Genomic DNA, 22439 nt, shown 5'->3' with positions numbered 1-22439 from the left:
TTGGCACTGAAGTGAAAGAAAAGCACTGAAAGTACTCTGTCCAACCATTTATTTTAAAATTTTTAGGTACTTTTTATCTGCACTGCTAATGTGACTGAAACAATTCCTGAACCTCTCCGGGATCGAATGGAGATGATTAACATTTCTGGTTATGTAGCGCAGGAGAAACTTGCAATTGCTGAGGTAAATCTGTTCCTTTTTAAATGGGCAGAATATTATCTATTACTATAAAAATAATAAAAAGCTGTGTGCATTTATTCTAGTATTTGCATTGGACATGAGAAATCGTATATTAGTGATGCCTACATTGCATGGAATATAAATGAAGGATCTCATCTATGTTCTCTATTTAATAGTGAGATTGCATTCTCAGTTCTGTATTCCTAATTTCTGGCACAAGGTTGTGAGCTTGAATCATAGTTCCTTACTTCAGCTATTTATGCATCCTTGCTGTGCACAAAATAGATGTTGCATTTTGTCTGTAGAAAAAAGACAGCGATTGCACTACAGTCTATAGCACTTTGAAATGTCTGAGGATGTAAAATACTGTAAAAATGTATGATAATTAACTTGTACTCTTATTGCAGCGTTACCTAGTTCCCCAAGCAATGAATAGCTGTGGCCTGAATAAAGAGAAGGCACAAATCACACCTGAAGCACTAACTATTCTAATCAAACAGTACTGCAGGGAAAGTGGGGTTCGCAATCTGCAAAAGCAGGTGGAAAAGGTAAGTGCGTCTTTGCCACTGTAGAAGTGTTCTAACGTGGAAGAGCCACTACAGATAACACTGTACTCAAAGGCATGTAATAAAGTAGCCCCAGCTGTGACTCCGCATGAACTACAGTATATCATGCATCAAAATATAAAGAAATTTCTTTATTGAAACTAAAAATCCAAAACAATTATTATGCAGTCTAATTTTCAGCGATGCTGAATCGGACATAGTATTAGACAAAACTATGTAATTTTTTTTTCTCTCCATTGTATTTGCTGCCCAGTAATAATAAAGATATAGAAGGGAGTTTCATGCCTTCTATTAGTGTAAACATTAAATGTTTTGCTGTAGTAGAATGTTAGATTGCATCACTCCATATATGCAAATAAAAGTCAGTAAAAATAGATTTTCCAGCTAAAATTTTCAACCTTGTATTCATGATCTTGCCCATTTCCATTTCTGTGACTAGTTCAACATTCCTGTCCCTGAATTTGGCAGCCATCTACATTTCTGTCCCTGTCACTTGTTTACTTCACCCACAGATTATTGTTTTGTTTCAGCATCTAATCTTTGTTTATTGCTTTATAGAAAAATACAGCACAGGAATGGGCTATTTGGCCCACAATGTTATGCTGAGCCAGCTGAAAAGCAAATCAAAAACACCAAACACTAATCCCTCCTATCTACACCATGTCTGTATCCCTCCATCTCCCTTACATCCATGTGCCTATCCAAACATCTCTTAAAAGCCTCTAATGTATTTGCTTCTACCACCATACTAGGCAGTGCATTCCATGCATCCAGCATTCGCTGAGTAAAAAAATGTACCCCTCACATCCCACTTGAACCTACCCTCTCTCACCTTCAATGCCCGACTTCTGGTATTTAGACATTTCAACCCTGGGAAACAAATATTCTCTGTCCATTCTATCTATGCCTCTCATAATCTTGTAAGTCTCTGAGATCTCCCCACAGCCTCTGATGATAGCACGTGCCTTCTAAACCAGGTAGCATCTTCTGCACTCACTCCAAGGCCTCAACATCCTTCCTATAGTGGGGGTCCAGAACTGTACACAAAAATCCAGATGTTTATAAAACCAGAGTTTTATAAAGTTGCAACATAACCTCCTGACTTTTGAACTCAGTGCCTCAACTAATAAAAGCAAGTATTTCATAAGCCGCCTTAACCACCTTATTGACCTGTGTGGCCACTTTCAAGGAGCTATGAACCTAGATCCCAAGATCTCTCAGCTCAGGAATTCCTTCCCTGAATCACTGGGCCCTCTGCCCTTACTTAAGATATCCCCTAAAATGTGAAACCTTTACAGATCTTCTAAGTAGATAGTATCTGATGGTGTCTAGTTGGGCATGTACTTGCAAGTGCAATTTTTTTTGTGTGGCAAATTATAAAGTTGCAAGCTAAATAGCTATAGTAAAATGAATGAGTTATCTGAAACCTTAGCTAACAGGGAAAGTATCAATGTCAACAAGTCAGATTGAAAGTTTGTGTAAGGACCCAGAACAAACTTTGATTTGAAATGCAATGATTCAGCATCAAATCAGGTAGCAGAGAAAACTAGAGGTGTGGGGAGGAGGGTGTAAAATGTTTTTTTTTGCTTTCAGTTTATTTAAATATTTCTTCAACATGAACACTTGAAGAAAAGGAACACATGCATAATAGTTGATTTGTAATGCCAGAGATTTTTTTTTCCCTGAACCTGGGCATAGTTAGTAAAGTCATCATTTACTGCCTGTCTGGATGTTACACTGTGCTGAAGAGGGGAATGAATATTTAGGATAATTGATGGAATGTCTATCAAGTGGACAGTTTGGTGAAGATTGGAGTTAGGCAACAATTAAAAGTTATCAGTGTTTGGAAAGGGTATGAACATTTTAAACAACAGGCTTTGTTGTGAAAAACTTGCACCTTCCACAAATATGACAGCTACTTTAGTGTAGTGAACTCTCTTGCTAAAAGTGCCATAGATTTTTGACAAATCCGATTAAATTTTGCTGGAGCATGTTTTCATATAGAGTGGTTCCATACAGATATGGCTGCTTTTCTAGATGGGGAATTTTGTATCCTCTCCATGTGCAGAACAGGGTGCCTGTGGAGAACAGCTGATGAGTTTGTTCAGTTGACATAATTTTACATGAGATTTCTTAGCTGGTTTTAAAGGTTTTGATGTATTACTCGGATTTACATGTGTTTCAATACCTCATTTAAATAATTTCATAGACAATCTCTGCAGCCACAAATTACTTGATTACTCTCCTGCAGGTATTCCGCAAGGCTGCATATAAAATTGTACATAAAGAAACTGACAGGGTAGTGGCAACACCAGAGAACCTCCATGATTTTGTTGGAAAACCTATATTCACAGTGGACCGAATGTATGACGTCACTCCATCAGGAGTTGTAATGGGTTTAGCCTGGACAGCTATGGGTGAGAGGATGAGTTTTGTATTTCAAAAATGGTTCACAATAAGGACATAATATATTCTTGCCAATTGTCAACTTTTCAACGTTGTTCTTCTGTGTCTGCTTCATTCTTCTGCTGAGATACGACAATATATACATATTACCTCTAGAATTGACTAATTTCATGTTTATCTGACACTGCTTGCTACTTTTCACCATCCACAGAGCTAGTCTCAAGCTCCAACTCAATTTTCTGTCAACCAAATTTACTAAATCCTTTATAATCCCTCTGTTCACTAAAATGAACCACTACACTTTTTTCCCTCAAAATTCTCAGTCATGGTCTTCCCTTCCTTTTTCTGTAACTGCCTTCAACATCCCTCCCTACCCCTCCGAGAATACCATGGGATTGTGCCTGTGGACCGGCTGGTGGCGCAATGACATCAGCGCCAGACTCTGGAACGGAGGTTCCCGGGTTCACACCCAGTCGGAGCCGCTCCGGAGTACGTTTTCCATCTGTGCCGGGTTGAGTGTCGAGATTGCAACTTGACCTCGTAAAATAAAAAGGGAAAAATACTATGAAATGTCTGTGTGAGGAGTGGCGCGCCACACAGTCTCTCTGTCTCTCGCTCTGCGCCTTGTAAAGGCATGAAAAAGACATTGTCCCACCAACATCGCACACTCACGCACGCACACGCCAAAAAAGAAAGAGGTTGTGCCTGTAACTTCAGTTTGTTGGTTTCTATTATAATTACAGGAAATGCTAGAAATACTCCTTTGGTTGGTTAGTATCTATGGAAAGGGAACGTCTAACAATCTTCCATCCAAGATTACTGCCTATTACTGTCTAACCTGATGACGGAGTATCTCCAGCATTTTCTGTTTTTAGTTAGATATCCAAAATCTGTGTTTTATTTTTTATTTATCATATGTAATTTTGAAGCTTGGCTACCTTTAATAATTAAGTCAATACTTCAGCAAGAAATTGTTTGGCTTGCTATATTTTCTGAGAGGGGGTGATTGCTTTATTTCTTGTTCTTTCTCCTTTAAGAATGTAAGAAATGAAAGCAGGAGTAGTCACTCAGGTGCTCAAGCCTGCTTTGACATTCTACAAGATCATTCCTGATCTACCTTTTTAAAAAAAACATTTCCCTGCACTGTTTCCCCTCACCCCAACCACTTTCATGTAGAAAATTACCAATCTCTATTTTTTTAAGCAATTAATAAGAAAGGCTCCACAGCACATTGGTAGAGAGAATTCCAAATATTCACCATCCTTTTAAATGAAGAACTTTCTTTTTATTTCAGTCCAAGATGGCCTATGATGCCTAGTTCTGAACTCTGGAGAAGCAGCCTCCATTTATCTATCTTGTCAAGTCTTTAACTAAGTTTTTTTTAATGTATTGATGGATTCAGTATCCTAAACTCTTAAGAATGTAGAGTGGTACCCTGCATAACTACTCCTCAAGTGACAAACCTGCACATCGGGAACCAGTCTGCATAAATCATAACAGGGAAGATGAGGAACTTGTTCCATTTCTCAAGTGACCATTAGGAGCAATGTAAGTATTTATCTTGAGGACTGCCTTATCACATTCTTACTCTTAAAGCAGACAACATAATTAAGGACCATTCTCTCTCCTCCCCTTCCCTGTTGCACAGAAAGCTTGAGAACACCTAACACCAGATTCAAGAACAGCTTCTATCCCACTTTTATCTCTCATGAATGGATCTCTCACACATTAGAAGATGAACTCTTGATCTGTCAATCCACCTTATTGTAGCACGTGCATTTTATCTGACTTTCTGCACCGAACTTTCTCTGTATGTGCAGCTCTATGTTCTGTTTTCTTTTAACTACCTCAATGTAACTATGTATGGCATGATCTATCTGGATGGCATTGTTGTATCTCAGTACATAGGAGAATAATGAACCAATACCAATACACCTTAACTTTTGTTTGGGGTTGAATTCAATTGAGATGTTGAAATTGTACAAGACTTCGGGTGATCAATCTTAGTTTCTATTTCAGAAAGAAAAAAGCAGATTCTTGGAAACCAGTGTATCATTAGACAGCATTATAAGTTTTAAGAATTTTAATTCTAAATATCTAGATCTCCCTGAATCTCTTCAACAACCTCCCATGTCCACTCTTTTAAATAAATAGCAAAGGGGAACCAGATAGAAAAGGTCTTTTTTTTTGGCTCTCCAACAATGGAAACATTCTGAAATAATTGTGTACCTTATAATACTCAATCAGGTGGTTCAACTCTCTTCATTGAAACTTCCCTTCGTCGACCAAGAGACAAAGAAAGTAAAGATGGTTCTCTTGAAGTGACTGGTCAGCTGGGAGATGTGATGAAGGAAAGTGCAAAAATTGCCTATACATTTTCCAGGGCCTTTCTCATGCAGAAAGACCCTACTAATGATTTCCTGACTCACTCGCATATTCATCTGCATGTGCCTGAAGTAAGTGTTCGAATTATTAAGTATGTAAAGGTATTTTGTTCCATAAAAGGGATGCTAATTGCATTAATTAGTTGCCACAACTATACTTCATAACTATAAACAAAGCATTTTCTGTTGAGTGTTATACTTGTGTACTGCACACCAAAAGCTGCATTAGCCAACACTATACTGCAACTCTATACTAAATCAATTTGTCACTACTTTCACACAGTAAAACCAATGTAGTTATGCTTTTCTAGGTAATGCAATACTAAGTCTACAATATTGAGTGCAGCAAAAGGGGGAAGAAAGGCCATTGGTTTAAAGTGCATTTATTTCAGTGCAAAAGGTTTGAGTTATGGCCAGTGAAGTCGTGGCATGGATGAGCTCTGTGGATTGGAATATCATAACCAAAACAGAACATAGAGGAAAATGCTACAGGCATGACAGGTGCAAGTAAGAAAGAAAGGGTGGTTGCTTTCTTGCTGAAAGAGGACATAGCAACAGTACAACAGTCCTTGAGGAGGATATTCTTGGTGTATTATCCAGTGTGGCAATATTGGCAGAACTGAGAAATAGAAAGGGGATGGTCACTCTGGGATTTTATTATAGTCCACCCTCCCAATTTTCAGTGGGAATTGAAAGAGCAGTTACGGAGAGAGCGCAGGTAGTTGTAAACATAAGGTAATACTGGTGGGAGATTTTAACTTCCCTAATGCTGACTGAGCCAACCAAGGCTTCGATGGAGTGGAATGTGTCCAAGAAAACTTCCTTGATCAATACATTGGGGGAACCTCTAGAGAGGGTTCACCTCCTGGGGATTGAGGTAGGGCAAGTGGTGGAGCATGCCATCTTGGACAATGTCTCCCATCCACTACGTAATGTACTGGGTGGGCACAGGAGTACGTTCAGCCAGAGACTCATTCCACCGAGATGCAACACAGAGCGTCATAGGAAGTCATTCCTGCCTGTGGCCATCAAACTTTACAACTCCTCCTTTGCAGGGTCAGACACCCTGAGCCAATAGGCTGGTCCTGGACTTATTTCCTGGCACAATTTACATATTACTATTTAACTATGGTTTTATTACTATTTATTATTTATGGTGCAACTGTAACGAAAACCAATTTCCCCTGGGATCAATAAAGTATGACTATGACTATCTGTCAGTGAGTTCTTTGGGTTCATTGACCATAATTCTCTTAGTTTTTAAATAAGTTATGGAAAAGGAAACAGTCAGTTCACAGATTAGGGTCCTGAATGCAAGCAACGCAAAATTTGGAGCCGTTAAGTTGAATCTTGCAATAGTGAGATTTTTTGCAGGGAAAGAGGAAAGCCTTTAAAGAGTTGTCAAGAAATTAAGACCTGCACATTCCTGTTGAGGTGAAAGGCAATTCTGGCAGGTTTAGGGAACCCTAGTTGATGAAAGATATTGAAACTTTGGGTTAAGAAAAAGGAGGCATTCACTGCATATAAGCAACAAATGTATCTTCCAATGACTACGAGAAGTGCAGGATTGCGCTTGAGAGGGAAGTTAGGGGAGCAAGAGGATATGGGAAGCAAAATCCTGAGATTCTACAGGTATATTAAGAGTAAAAGGGTCACTATGAAGATATAAGGTCCCATCAAAGATCAACATGGCTGCCTGTGTGTGGAACCAAAGGAAATGGGTGAGACATTTAATGAATATTTCTCTTCAGTTTTTACTACGTAGAAAATTTATGAAAGTGAAGGAAATGAGTGATGTTCTCTTGGACAACAGAAATCTATCGAGATATTGGAGGCATTAAAATATATCAAGGTAGATAAATCTCCAGGGCCTGATCTGGTGTATTCTTGAATTTTGTGGAAAGCATGAGAAGATATTGCAGAAGGCCTTGCAGAAATTATTGCTTCACCTCTGCCATAGGGAGATTCTGGAAAACTGGAGAGTAACTAATGTGGTACAATTTTTTTTTTAAAAAGGGTAGCAAAAATAACACAGGAAACTACAGGCCACTGATACTGACATCGGTGGTAGGTAACTTGCTGCAGGGGATGCTGAGGGACAGGATCTACCAACACTTGGTGGGACATTCTGATTTCAGACAATTAGTGTAGCTTTGTGCTTGAGAATTTGTGTCTTAGAGTTCTTCCAGAATGTAACCAAGAGGCTAGATGAGGGAAGGGCGATGATTGTTTCTATATAGACTTCAGCAAGGCCCTGTTAAGGTCCATCATAGCCTTTTTCCTGGGAGGGGGCTACTAAAAACAAGACAGCATAGGTTATGAGAGGCGAGAGATTTAGAAGTAACATTAGAGGCAGCAGCTTCACACAAAGGGTGATGTGTATTTGGAACTAGCTGGCAGGAATAGTATTTGAGGCAGGAACATTAACAACATTTAAAAGGCATCTACAAACGTTTGTAGATAGGAGAGGTTTAGAAGACTGGGCACATTGCAGGCAGATGGGACTAGCTCATTGGGCAACAGTGTGGTTGTGGGTATCTTCACTCAAGGTATTTCCATTTACGAGGTTACCATTTTTGCAATTATTTTAACATCTTTTTAAAAAATACAACAGCATTTCTAAGACAGTCAGCACAAAGCTATGTGCTGTTGATATAAATAAATATTACAGATGTGAGGGAATGATGAATTGTGGAGGAAACATTGAAACATTTATCTTCCTACTCTACCAGTGTTGACAGTCAGCTGAGTATATACTGTTAACTTAAGCTATGCATTCCGTGTATCTGATCCAAATTAGTTAATTTTAATATATCTAATATGCAAAAGTATTTGTGTTGTTCATACAAGAATAAAAGACTTGATATGAACAGTTGTGTAATAGTCCCACAGACAGCCTCAATTCGCATTGTTCAGTAGAACTCTATTAATCCAGCATACCCAGGACTTTGGTGTTTAGACCAGAACTATCAAATTCACTTGTTTGTAAGATGAAACGTAGCAACATTTCTAAAATATCTTGTAAGTTTCAGAAGAGCATGACCAATAAAACCAGGTGAGGTTAAAGGGACCAAGGTAAGCAAAGCATTCTGACGGAGCATGGCAAATGTAGCAAACATCACCTGGTGAGCCAATTGCTGAACCACTGGAATTTGCAAAATGTTAGATAGTGGATTATCAGAGGTTTTCTGTACCGATACAATGTATTGCTAGTGAAGAACAAGTTTAATCAATTCATTTATTATCAGTGACACTGTTTAAACCTTCTAATTACTTGTTTGTTTGTTTCTGTAGGGTGCGACACCCAAGGATGGTCCAAGTGCAGGCTGTACAATTGTAACTGCATTGCTTTCTCTGGCAATGGATCAACCTGCAAGGCAAAATTTAGCCATGACTGGAGAAGTGTCATTAACTGGAAAAATCCTGCCTGTTGGTGGAATTAAGGAGAAGACCATTGCTGTAAGTTGCAGTGAAGTTTCTGAAAGCAAAACTGGAGTTGAAAAGGAATAGCTCGAGTTTTATCGAAATTGGAGCAAAATTGTAGTTGTTCAATTAGAGTACTTAACCTTCAGCTAAATAAGAAATTGAATCATTTTTACGTTTTCTTTTCTGCTAGTTCTAAATTTTGCAATTCTAATTTTAGTATTTTCCTAAGAATTTAAAACAAGTTTTCTCAAATATTTAAGATCATTTTCTTGATATAGATCAGTGTCTGTAAAGGAATCTAAAAATGTTAATGGTTGTAAATTTTAAAACACATAGTCCAGAGGTTTGACTGCAACTGAACGGTGTTTTATTTTTTTTTTAGGCAAGACGAGCTGGTGTTAACTGCATCATTTTACCAATGGAAAACAAAAAGGATTTTTTTGATCTACCAAAGTTTATTACAGAGGGCCTGGAGGTGCATTTTGCTGAACATTACCAGGATGTGTATAATACAGCCTTTCCAAATAAATAAGGTTACTGACCACTGAACAAATGATTGAACTGATCACAAGATATTTCTATAAGTTGCCCTTTTGTAGAAATACAATCAGATGTTATGTGCTGGTCCATTACACCGCTGGAAGACTTAAGGCAGCAAAGCAAATTGAGCATGAGGAAATGCGTAGCTCACTTACTGAAGTATTGTAACGTATCTTGGCATCAATAATTTTGTTAAGAAATTATTTTAATAAATGTACTAGAATTATTCTTCAATTTTGATATTATAGAATCCTGGAGCAATTGGAATCAGTAGATTATGAATAAATCGTGTATGATAGCTACATATATCAAGAAAGCTTCATGTTATCTCTAGTTTTTGCGAAGTTTATGTTTTACACTTGGCACAATTTGATGATTGAGAATATGTCAACAAGATTCTGGTCTCCAGAGATGTACAAGTGCATCTTTGTGTAGGTGAAATCTGGTCTGTGATGTCTTCTAGTCAAATTGCATTTTGATATTCACTGGTCATTTAAGAGTTGAGGTGCCTGGCATCTATGTTCCATGTTCAGATATGAATTGATACATTCAGAATAGTCTATTTAATTTTTTACTTTTCTGGATGGTGACAATTGTGCGTTCTGCAATGTTGCTGGAATCATAAAATTCCCTCAGCATTTCCCAGGGAATCTGTGTTTCAGAATAAGACACATTGGAACAGTTGTACTGTCCTTGCTTTGCAGTCATTAATTTATTTGGGCAACCACACCCTTTGATATTCCGTTAGTTAGCTTTTGATTTTCTTCTTCAGTTGAATACAAACTGGATTGATTTATCAGTCGTTACCTGCAACTGCCTTAGCTGTAGTTGTAGCTTTAATATGTCAGTTTTCTAAAAAGCCAGCTTGTCTGGCATCTGTAAAATAACACATACTCCACTTAAGAGGAGAAGTGAGTATTAGTTGGTAGAATAATTAGTTTCAGCTGCTACCAATACTATTTTTAATTGTGCTAGGGAATTTGATGCTTCAATTTTAACACAGTTGGGAATATTTAATAACCAGTTTTTAGTATATTACTGGTCTGTGAAATTAGATTTATGTATTCCAGTTGAAAGTAAGTTTTGCTGCTGAATCTTGGATTCAGATTCGTCACACGTACATCAAAAAAAAGTTAAACGTGCTGTTTGTATTAAGAAGCAACACTCAAGGACGGGCTGGGGCGGCCTGTAAGCAAAGCATTGCCACACGTTCTGGTGTATGTATCATGTCTATGATGTTCAACACAAAGAAGCTGTTTTCCCATCCTCCTGACCACTCATACACACAGGCCTCTAATCCCAGGATAGGCCCCCCTCCTGCCTCCAGATTCTCAAACTCTCAGATTAACCCTACTGTAGAGGTTTGCTTATGCCTGTCCCACTTTGTAAGGCCATATTCAGCCTTAACAGTCAGACTGGATGGAGCATTAGAGAAGGAGCAATGTGCTTTTATTTAAATTATCATGGTTACAGCATTGAAGGAGGCTGTTTGCCATGTTCTTGCATTTTTTTTCCAGACAGCTTCCATCTCTCAATTTGCTATCACTACTGTCCTTGGAAGTATATGCTATATACTTTGCTGTATTTTTTTCTAAATGTGTATTCCTTTTGATGATCACGTTATTCAGTATCATCTTAAGTCTTGACACAGCCATTTGTTATTAAAGATTCACCACTTGTGTAGTAGTTAGCACAACACTTACAGCTCAAGGAATTTCAGATTTCAATTCTGGTTCCCCCCAGGTGTTCTGGTTTCCTCACACTGTTCAAGACATACCAGCCTGGTTTGTATCACAGGCATACGCTTTTTCTCTGCTCTGGGATCATGGGAGCTCAGGCCTTTTCCTTATACTTTTTAATATCGTTCTTTGATTCTAGTTTACCCAAGCCAGATGTTTTAGCCCACTGAAATCACCCCTTCTTGAACTAACTTTTTTAAAACTTTGGGTTATACTTTGTGTATTTTAAATCATTTATTGTTGTCTCTTAGCTGTCCTCCAGTGAGCCTGGCTTGTTTTTCAAACCCAAATCCAATGAAGGTAAATATACTTCACCACACATGCATGTGTGATTCTAATCAAATTGCATAATTGGAATCCAACCCACTTATCACTGTGGCTTTTAGACATCTGTATTTGCTCATTGTCCTTTATCCTAGTCAGTATCATTCAGTTCTTTGCTCTGAAGATTTTTTTTATTGCTCAAAGCTATCCTCCCCCGTATACCAACAGATTCTCTAATCAGTGTCTTCGGATTTCTTTCCTGAAAACCATGTTGCCAAGATCTTTTAAAATTTATATTACATTATAGCTGCAGTTCAAATTTAGAGACTTCAAAAATAGCTTAACTCTCCCTATGTTCTCTTAGGCTAACCCTGGCTGAAGATAGGCTCATGTGTTTACCCCAACGCTATCTTGTTAGTGAATCATCCCTCATAGGCCCTAATCCCAGCACTGATACACAAACTTGTCTGACCTTTATGGTTCACGCATCTGCCTAAATTACTCCAAGTGCCCCAGAGAGATACAGTTGGTCTGTACTATTTCTCTAGCTATGCAGTTTTACTACACTTCCCTCCTCTTTCTATACTTAATAGTGACATTAGTCATGTGCTATTAAATATTGAGAATAGATAACAAAAGTTCAATTTTGGAATTATATAGTGAGCTTGTATAGACCAAACTAAATTGCCTCAGGGAAATATGAAATATGGTTTTAAACAAAACACCATAAATGGTTCCACAAAAATCAGTCTTCATTGTAAATGTAAACCAGGTATTCATGTGTCAACATTAAAAATGAATTTTATTGGTAACAACTTAGTACAGATCAATCTTTCTTTGCTGCTGCTTTCCTCATTGCTGCCAATACATTGCTGAGTTCTTCTCTCTTCCTCTTGGCCCGAATATGGGTTCCAACCTGGAAGAAATGTAAACAGATTTAGATAAATCTTTACAAAGCAGTTGTGAACAAAAGCTCATTTTTGTCAGGTCCTCTAATATATTAAGTTGATAGCACAACTTATTTTTGTTAGAATGATGCTTCCGCAGTTTAAATTATTTTTTGGTTTCAATACTGCCAGCATCTTCTATCCATATACTCTCAACTTGTGCAATTCCCTTATAGCAAGGTTCCCAACCTGTTTACGGCTGTAGTCCCCAAGTTGGGAACTTTTGCCTTGCGTTGAGTTAGAATGCTGCCTCACCAGTACCACCCATGTCTCAGGACGTGCCTGGTATACAGCACTAAAATAATCTCCAGCCAAATCAATTAACTATTAGTGGGATACTTTCTGCTTTATTATTATGGATGATGCAGCATAAAACAAGCCATCTACAAACGTGGTATTTTTCTAATGAACCATAGTAATACTTTATTGATTCCAGGGGAAATTGGTTTTCGTTACAATTGCACCATAAATAATTAAATAGTAATATGTAAATTATGCCAGGAAATAAGTCCAGGACCAGCCTATTGGCTCAGGGTGTCTGACCATCCAAGGGAGGAGTTGTAAAGTTTGATGGCCACAGGCAGGAATGACTTCCTATGACGCTCTGTGTTGCATCTCAGTGGAATGAGTCTCTGGCTGAATGTACTCCTGTGCCCACCCAGTACATTATGTAGTGGATGGGAGACATTGTCCAAGATGGCATGCAACTTGGACAGCATCCTCTTTTCAGACACCACCATCTGAGAGTCTAGTTCCATCCCCACAACATCACTGGCCTTAGGAATGAGTTTGTTGATTCTTTTGGTGTCTGCTACCCTCAGCCTGCTGCCCCAGCACACAACAGCAAACATGATAGCACTGGCCACCACAGACTCGTAGAACATCCTGAGCATCGTCCGGCAGATGTTAAAGGACCTCAGTCTCCTCAGGAAATAGAGACGGCTCTGACCCTTCTTGTAGACAGCCTCAGTGTTCTTTGACCAGTCCAGTTTATTGTCAATTCGTATCCTCAGGTATTTGTAATCCTCCACCATGTCCACACTGACCCCCTGGATGGAAACAGGGGTCACTGGTACCTTAGCTCTCCTCAGGTCTACCACCAGCTCCTTAGTCTTTTTCACATTAACCAACAATCAGACTGGATATACAATGCCTTAAACTATTTTCACATTTTACTGTCTCATTTTGCTAAATTTAAAAATATACTTAAGTAGGATTTCTGAGCTGATCTACAAAACATTGTGCATCATGTCAAATCAAAAGAAACATTCTAAAACCTGTCAACAATTCACTAAAAATTTAAAACCAAAATTGTGGAGTTGAAGTATTCATCTGCTTTAATTACTAGCCAACTTTCTTCAGGTACAAGTTGGAGGATTACCTGTTTTCAATTAATTTACCCACTTCTCTCTGTCAGGCCCAATTAGATTTTCAACAGACCAAACCAAAATGACAACAAAAGGGCATTCAAGTCAAGGAAGTGATAACAGAGAACCACAAATCTGGGGAAGGGGACAAGACGATCTTGGAGGCAATGAACCTACCTCGGGGCTCAGTGCAGTTCACAGCAAAACCACAACCACACTGTCAAGCTGACCCTCTAAGCTCAGTCGCTGGAGAAGAACGGCACTTGTAATAGTCTACTGTGACACCAAGAGTCACTCTTGAGTGAGTTGCAGAAGTCAGTGGCTGCAACTGGAGCCACTATTCATGGCTCCACAATCTCCCAGGTCTTGCCCAAGAAGGGTATTTATGGAAGAATGGCAAGGAAGCAGCCCTGGTTAAAAAGAAACACATCCTTGCCCATAATAACTTTGCAAAGCATCACTCAGAAGATACTGTGAAGATGTGGACAAAGGTCTTGTGGTTGAATGAGACTAAAGTGGAACTTTTTGGCCTCAACACTCGGTGGTATGTGTGGTGTAAATCAGCGGTCCCCAACCACCGGGCCGCAGAGCATTTGCTACTGGGCCGCGAGGAAACGATACGATTTGGCGACATGAGTCAGCTGCACCTTTCCTCATTCCCTGTCACGCCCACTGTTGAGCTTGAACGCACGCGAGGTCATTACCCGCGCGACATCGATGTCAGCGCGGGAAGAAGATCAACTCGAGCTTGCAAATGACAACGGGCTGAAAAGTATGTTTGACATAACATCTCTGCCCGCATTCTGGATCAAAGTCAAGGCTAAATATCCTGAGATAGCCACGAAAGAACTGAAAACGTTGCTTCCATTTCCAATGTATCTCTGCAATGAATGCGACGAAAACTAAATAAGGAACCTCCTTCGAGTATCGTCTCCCCCATCACCCCTCGATAGGACCATCTTGTTGCAGGGAAACAAGCCCAGGGCTCCCAATGATTCAGCAATACTGGTGTGTTGCAATGATTTTGTATGTTCATACGGGGAAAATATGTTCTGTGTGTTTAATAACCAAACGTTACTTAAAATGTTATGATGCTATTGACTGATAAGTGACTTATATAACCATATAACAATTACAGCACAGAAATAGGCGATCTCGGCCCTCCTAGTCTGTGCCGAAAGCCACTCTCACCTAGTCCCACCGACCTGCACTCAGCCCATAACCCTCCATTCCTTTCCTGTCCATATACCTATCCAATTTTTCTTTAAATGTTAATATCGAACCTGCCTCTACCACTTCTACTGGAAGTTCTTTCAACACTTACTTCAAGCTCCCCGTCCTCCCCTGATGATTGACTCATCACTATATTCATGCGAAGAAAATATGTGCTGTGTGTTTAATATTAAATTCGTAAGATAAAACCTTTTAGAAACGAAATTGAGTGTATTAGCCCCTTATTACCAATATTCCGGTCGTGATGAACACCCCCACCCCCGAACAGAATCGCCAAAAACACTTTGCAGAGAATAATATCAGCAGCTGGCGCCCACGCAAGGCTTCATGGTCATTGCAGTCTTTCTTGACTGCTACTCTTGTCTGTTGGCAACGCTACCCCCCGCCGGGTTGGCCGGTCTGCAAGAATATTGTCAATATCAAACCGGTCCGCAGCGCAAAAAAGGTTGGGGGCCCCTGGTGTAAATATAGTACTGTGCATTAACCAGGTAACACCATCCCTATTTGCATGGTGGAGGTAGCCTCATGCTGCAGGGATGCTTTTCAGCAGCAGGGAGTGGAAATCTAGTCAGGATTGATGGAAAGCTGAGTGCTGCTAAATACATAGAGTTCCTGGATAAATATCTGCTAACTCTGCCAGAAAGCTTAAACTGGGGAGGAAGTTGGTCTTTCAGCAGGACAATGAACCAAAGCGTATTGCCAGAGCAACCATGGTGTGGCTTTAAATAAAGAAAACTGATGTCCTTGAGTGGACCAGTCAGAGTCCTAACCTTAACCTGATCGATTATCTCTTGCAAGACCTCATGATTAGTGTCCACTGCTGCTCCCCAACTGAGCAATTTTGCACAGAGGAATGGGCAAAATCTTTCTCCATCACATTGTGCAAAGCTAATGGATACTTATCCAAAAAGACTATTGGCTGTAATAGTTACAAGAGGTGGCTCAACTAAGTATTGAGCAAAAGGGGATAAATACTTTTGAACTGCTGACATTTGTTTTTGAACTTTTAGGTTTTTTTATGCTTCAGAAGTTCCTTTTTTTGGGGGGGGGGGTCTACTGTGAAAATCCTCAAACGTTAATATACATAATCAAATTAACTTGTAATAATTCAAAACGACCAGAATAAAGACAATACATTTAAGATATGAAAACATGTTGACCATATTGTTGCTTACCCTCTTTTTAATGAATTTGAGTGCACGCTTATCTTTAGAGACCTTCAGCAATTCCATTGCACGTTTCTCATAAGGGGCAAAGCCACAGACCTCACGGATTAGGTCTCTGACAAACTTGGTATGCTTGGTCAGGCGCTTTTGAAAAAAAAAAATAACAGAACTTAAAATTCCATTCCAAACCCACTTGTTACCATTTTTTTAGTGGATAAATAATGCTGATAAACAGAACAAATTTCTAAAATCATATTTTACCTTAGCTTTTATGAAAGGAAAACCACACTTAAAAGAATTTATTACAGATTACTGGGAAAGTAACCAGAGTAGATAAAGGGGAAACCACTAACTGGACTTGGATGTATTAAACCCATTTAAAATTTCCTCAACATTGCTGAATAATTCATAGTGAACACAACAGATTAGCATGAATAGACAGTTAATTAATATGAAAAACAGGAACAGATTTATTTTTCAAGTTAGCAAACTTCAGAAATCAGAGCCAGGGCTTCAGCTATTTATGCTTAATATGTGTTGTGATATAGGAATAAATTTAATGTATCCAAGTTAGATGATGGTAAGTGGTAAAGCTTCAGAGGGTAAAAATCTGAAAAATGAAACAGACGCAGAGTGGACAAATACATGGCAGTTTCAAGTTGGAAAATGTGAAATTATCCATTGTGCCAGTTAGAATATAAAATCAGTATTTAAGACTGTATGAGAATGTTAATTACTAGCTGTCAGATACAAAATGTTTCCAATAGAAGAAAATGCTGGAATTCAAGTACTGCAGTAAACAAAATGTAATGTTGACCCTTGTTATAATGTTACAAGAATTAAGGAAGTCCTACAACCATGCAGGCATTTGGCAAATATAACTCAAGTATTCTGCACAGATTTAATCTTCAAGGAAATATATTTGTTTTAGGGACATAGCAAAGATTCACCATGTTGATTATTGGGATGAGGGTTTGATAGAATGGACTTAAAACGTATCACCCTTTTAAACAAGAGTACTCCCATTTTTGTCTGACTAGATAAAAGCTGTTAAGGGTACCTTCAATGGAGTTTAGACTTGAGGAACAGATCTCTTAACACAGATGAGGAATTTTTGAGGAGTGGTAAATCTTTGAAATCCATCACCCAAAAGACTTGTAGTTGAGTTATCGGTTAGATTTTGCTTAAGCCTGTCTGCTCCCCAAACCTGCCAGCCACACTAAACTGGTACAGATGCACAGGTGGAATCTCATTGGGCCTTGTATCGTGAAGGCTTAAGGCACGAGGCATGGCACAAGGCCACAGAGACAAATCTCGTGCAGTACAGTACCAGGGCCCTATCTCCAGAGCACCACAGAAAAAATACAAGCTGAGGCAGGGTTCTGATTTGTGTCAAACCTGTAAACAAAAAAAATTAAAGCTTACAAATATCTGACATTTTTTCCCCAGAGTGGCATTTTTCCCCACATGACCACAGCCAGCAGGATTTAGCCAATTAGTATATTCAAAACTGAGAGATTGTGGAGAACAGAATTTAGAGCTGTGGAGACAATAAAAACAGATGAACCAGAACCAGAACCATTAACCTCATCTTCCATCATTAAATTGTGGTGCTGAGTTAACTGGAGGACAACTTCTTTGCTCAAATTTTAGCCAATATGAATAAGTAAACACAAGACACCGGAGGAGACATGAGCCATTCAACTCCCTGTGCTTTACTCTGCTATTATGTAACATAAGTGACATTTTATCTCAGTTCTACTTTCCTGTATTAACTGTAAGTTCACTGCACTGATTTTAAAAGATTCCCAGCTTCATCTTAAAAGGCCCACTCCTTACTTTGAGACTGGTGCATCCTGTCAATTCCAGTAAGAATGTTATAGGCAAGGATGAATTGTGATGACAATCACTGTAATATTTCTCCAATATATTACAACACCTCACCACCACTTCCTTAAAATTAAGTTTCCTAAAATCTGTGCAGCACAGGATCTTTTCAGAAAACTGCTATGCTATTTTCAGGGATTGCTGATTGGAGGGGAGAATTGAGAATGCCAAACCTGGAAAATAACTTCAGGCATTAAAGTTAAAGATGCAGCTCCTGTTAACAACTCATGTGGTTACTCACCCCTCGTCTGCGGCTTTGCCTTGGGCTGGTCTCATTCTTGGTGATAGGGTGACCTTTGTGCAGGCCAACTGCCATAGGATACCTGATTGCCATTTCTATTCAGATGAAGTAGGGAAACAAATATTTAATAGTCATTCAAATCAAAGTGAATGCAAAAATACAGCAAAATTTGTACATCAATTTTGGTGACACTTTAGCAGAGTGCTGTCAATTTCAGGAATGGAAATTGGACGAATTGGAAATTCATGAGTCCATCTTAAATATTTTTGCTTAAAGGGGAAAAATATTAATTCTCCATTTTATTCATGCATCCCCAATCTCTGGAATTATACCAGTAAATATTCAATACAAACTCTCCAATTAAATATGACCCAACTAGACTAGTGATTAAATCAAAGATTGTAATCATGAAGTCTCTTTAAAATGATACCTAGTCAGAACAATGGTTTCTGATTCCTCACATCAAACTGTATCACATCACACTACACATTTTACATCATCCATTCTGTGACTGTCCCACAGTTAAACTCGACCATAGGAAACACATGTTACTAACAAGGACAGGATTTATTGTTCATCCTTAACAGGCCTTGAACTAAATAATTCATCAGGATTTCAGGGCAGTAATGATTTAACTACTTCAGTGGGTTCAGAGTCAGACATGCTACAGTTTCAGTCAGCTGTGTTGAATTTGAATGCCCAGCTACTGTGATGGGATTTAAATTCAGGTATCTCAATGCAAATAACCTCATCGTTGTACAAGAGAATCCCTGATCAAGGCCATTCAGCCCACTGAGTTTTTTTGCTGACCAGAAGAGGATGATTAAACTATTTCCATTTGCCAATTCTTAGTCTCTACAGGCTACATCATGTCAACTGTTCATTCAGGTAAATTGAAAGAAAAATTGTTTCAGTCCCATCACCCACAGTTCCAGAAACCTCTTACTCTTTGGTGACCCCCTCCCCCCAACTCCCATTAATCCAACTACCTTAAGTTTGTTTTCTACATTTCAAATTTTCAAAGCATTTATAGTTCTTGATATTGTCCCTATTAATTCCAAATGCACATGTATTCAGTGCATTTTAAAAACCATGTATGACTTTAACCACAAAGTTCTGTTGTTTGCCTAGAGAGCAAGCGGATTCCATCTCAAAGGTAACTGATTTGGCCGTACTAGCCATGTATTTTGTGCTATACAAGTTAAGTTTGTTCACCATGATTTTCAACTTAACTCTCCAACACAGAAACATCGATTCAAATAAGAAACTTTCAACAAATAGACACATTTGGCCCAAATGTGTCTGAGTTAATGTAACTACTAAGTATAGACCCAGTTCCTGCACCTTGGTAACCCATCTTCCCAAGTATCCACACAATTCCTTAAAATTCATGAGCATTAAGCCCATTAATTACGACATAATAGATGTTGCCAAGTTTTAAAGATCTCACCTTCCTTTTAATCACCTGTCAATGATTCAAAACTTGAAGGAATAATCTTCATCTGCCACAATGCCAAAAAATCTCTTATTTTTTAAAATAACATGTTCCAATGTCAAGACATTTTTATAGTCTAACTGTAACTTTCTTATAGTTACTCATTGTACTCTTTCCCTCTGCATATCTGGCATTAAGATTATAGAAAACCACCAATTTTCAGTAAGCTCTTAAGGAGGTAACATCATTAAAACATTACCATCTTAAGGAGATTTTACCAAGAGTAGATAAGGTGAGAGGTCTTTTTAATTGACTAGTGTCTTGGAACTAGGAGCAAGTCTCAGGGTAACAAGTTAGCTACTTAGGAAAGTAGCTGAGGAAATCATGGCTTCACGTTACAACTGGGATCAAATACAACTCAAAATACTGCAGCAATCAAATCTGCCTATAGAAGTGTGGAAAATAAGTTAGTGCCAATGTTTCCTTTGGAAAGACTCAATAAAAAAAATATTCACTGGCATTTGGAAATTTCACCCACTGCTTAGTAGTGTTCTGGTGAGACTCCAAGACATTAAGTAGCTCTACTCCAGGCAGTACAAAGCATGCTAGAGACTCAAAAGGTACTATTTTATGAACAAAATGAACCAACTGATGAATGAATTGATTACAAAGAATCTCATGGCATTGGAATAAAGTTTCCCGACAAACACCAAGCAACATTTCTAAAATTGCCATCATGTCTATATTATGTCTGTAAAAACCTGTTCACTACAAACTGGCTGCCTCAGTTGCAATGCTAGTAGACTACACTCATGTAGTTTTGCTATACAGCTCGTTGTGAAAAATCTTAAATATTGTACTACACAGGCGTTACATGTGAGAAAACCTATGATATGGAAAGGACCTGTCTTTCTGAAGTTCCTTTCTCAACACCCCAAATACCTAACAAATTACATACTTCTGAGATATCATTACTGTAGAATACGCTTAGATTACTAACACTTCTTCAATATTGTTCGTATTCCAGAGATTAATGAGAAAACTGAGGTTCAATCACATCTTCAGGGCACCATAAACTCAACAGCTTTATCACTTCTGAATACAGCCACCACTGACACGTTGGAAACGTTACCCAATTTGTGCACAGCAAATCTTCCTTACGCAACACTAATTTGCTGGTGATATTAGATAGGGACAAAACGATCGGTGGTAGGTCACGGGAAAACAGAGTAGAAGAATCTCCCGTTAGATATCGAGCTCCGAGGTGAGGCTAAACCCCCCGTACAAGAGTCCCTGGTATTAGCACAGAGCCGGACCTGCCACGTTGCTCAAATCTTCAAACCGCCTCTCTGGAGCTGCACTGACCAACGTTTAGCAGATGGTCCGATATAAAACCATGAAAGCACAAATCGGAAAGTCGAAGAAAAGGAGTAACACCGACATCGCATCCCCTTCGCCAAGCGGAGACGGTTCTCCAGCCGGACACCCCCAAGTCCGAATCTCCTCCTTAATTCACAAATAACGACTCCAGTGGGATGCACACACATACAATATCCTGTCTAAAAATCACATATAACGCTACCCTTTCCATCCCCACCTAGCAAGAGTCACCCAACCGCAGGATGGTTCCGATAACGACCCGATTTTAAATTCTGCTCTTCTTGTACTTACTCGACGATTATGGCGGCCAGGCCGGAAGGACTGGGCTGGCGCGGAATTCTGGGATTTCAGGGCCTCCGACCTGCCGCGGCGGCGACCATGTGAACGGAAACCGGCCGGGAGGGGCTCGTCTTGTTGTCGTGTGGTTTCAGGAAAATGTTCTGTTTTTAGGGGGAAAAAAATCCCTTCCTTTGGTTGGTTTTGAAATAATACGTGGATCTACTGTCAATATAAAATCGGTTCTTTTCAAAGCCAGAACTTTTTGTTATTTGCACGTATCGCCCATTCCTACTTGTCCCCATATCGAGGAGCTGGTCAGGAGCTCATGCAATTCGCCTTTAATGTTGAATTCAGTAGTCAGGAAATTATATCCACGAGAGATTCCGAAGATGCTGGAAATCTAGAGCAACAGACAGCGATAAACTGGAGGAACTCAGCAAGTCAGGCAGCATCCATGGAAATTAATTAACAGTCGACGTTCAGATTGGAGGCTAAGTGAAATATGAGCTGCTGTTCTTCCACCTGAGGGTGACCAAATTGTGGTAAAAGAGGCGGCCATAGACCGACATTGAAACGGGAATGGGATAGCAATTAAAATGGTTGGCCATCAGGAAATTCTGCTCATGGTGGATGGAGCAGAGGTGCTCGATAAAGCAGGCCCCCAATCGGGTCTCATCAATGCAGAGGAGGCCGCACTGGGAGTACCAGATTGAATTAGACGACCCCGACAGATTTGCAAGTGAAGTGTTGCCTCACCTGGAAGGACTGTTTGGGGCCCTGAATGGAAGTAAGGGAGAAGGTAACTGGGCAGGTGTAGCATTTCTGTCACTGAAAGGAATATGTGCCAGGAGGGAGGTTAATGGGGAGGGACGAATGGAAAAGGAAATCACAGAGGGAGCAATCCCAGTGGAGAGTGGGGGGGGGGAGGTGGAAAGAAAATGTGTTTGGTGGTATGATCCTGTTGAAGATGGCAGAGGAAATTATATTACATCTTTACAA

At 39.3% G+C, this 22439-nt stretch overlaps 2 protein-coding genes across 3 annotated transcripts in view; one reads left to right on the top strand and one right to left on the bottom strand.

Annotated features, from left to right (window-relative positions):
* lonp1 (lon peptidase 1, mitochondrial) overlaps window positions 1-12454 on the top strand; it is a 55784-nt gene extending 43330 nt beyond the window's left edge. Inside the window, exons 13-18 of the mRNA XM_072244433.1 lie at window positions 67-183; window positions 588-728; window positions 2998-3163; window positions 5400-5608; window positions 8831-8995; window positions 9345-12454. Coding sequence (XP_072100534.1) covers window positions 67-183; window positions 588-728; window positions 2998-3163; window positions 5400-5608; window positions 8831-8995; window positions 9345-9494 — 948 coding nt within the window. The 3' untranslated portion in view covers window positions 9495-12454. The remainder of the gene's footprint in view (window positions 1-66; window positions 184-587; window positions 729-2997; window positions 3164-5399; window positions 5609-8830; window positions 8996-9344) is intronic.
* On the bottom strand, window positions 12289-21558 carry rpl36 (ribosomal protein L36). Of its 2 annotated transcripts, none has more exons than XM_072244434.1 (4): window positions 21453-21558; window positions 18347-18441; window positions 16228-16362; window positions 12289-12421 (listed from the first exon to the last, which is right to left on the bottom strand). In XM_072244434.1, the coding sequence occupies exons 2-4, from the start codon at window positions 18437-18439 to the stop codon at window positions 12332-12334; spliced, it is 318 nt and encodes a 105-aa protein (XP_072100535.1). In that variant the 5' UTR covers window positions 18440-18441; window positions 21453-21558; the 3' UTR covers window positions 12289-12331. The 2 variants fall into 2 exon arrangements, with proteins under 2 accessions (XP_072100535.1, XP_072100536.1); XM_072244435.1 differs by having other exon boundaries at window positions 21379-21469.
* Window positions 21559-22439: the final 881 nt, after the last annotated feature.

Source organism: Mobula birostris, chromosome 26, assembly GCF_030028105.1.
Source record: "Mobula birostris isolate sMobBir1 chromosome 26, sMobBir1.hap1, whole genome shotgun sequence".
Lineage (NCBI taxonomy): Eukaryota > Metazoa > Chordata > Chondrichthyes > Myliobatiformes > Myliobatidae > Mobula > Mobula birostris.
The sequence above is the reverse complement of the archived record's forward strand: the minus strand, read 5'-3'. Positions and strand labels throughout refer to the sequence as shown.

What these genes read in the sequence shown, in the direction of transcription:
- rpl36 (XM_072244434.1), bottom strand. Translation starts at nt 18,439, where the DNA reads ATGGCAATCAGGTATCCTATGGCAGTTGGCCTGCACAAAGGTCACCCT. An exon ending in GGCAAAGCCGCAGACGAGGG is followed by an intron (nt 16,363 to 18,346) that starts GTGAGTAACCAC and finishes TTTTTTCAAAAG; the next exon opens with CGCCTGACCAAGCATACCAA. An exon ending in TCAAATTCATTAAAAAGAGG is followed by an intron (nt 12,422 to 16,227) that starts GTAAGCAACAAT and finishes CATTTCTTCCAG; the next exon opens with GTTGGAACCCATATTCGGGC.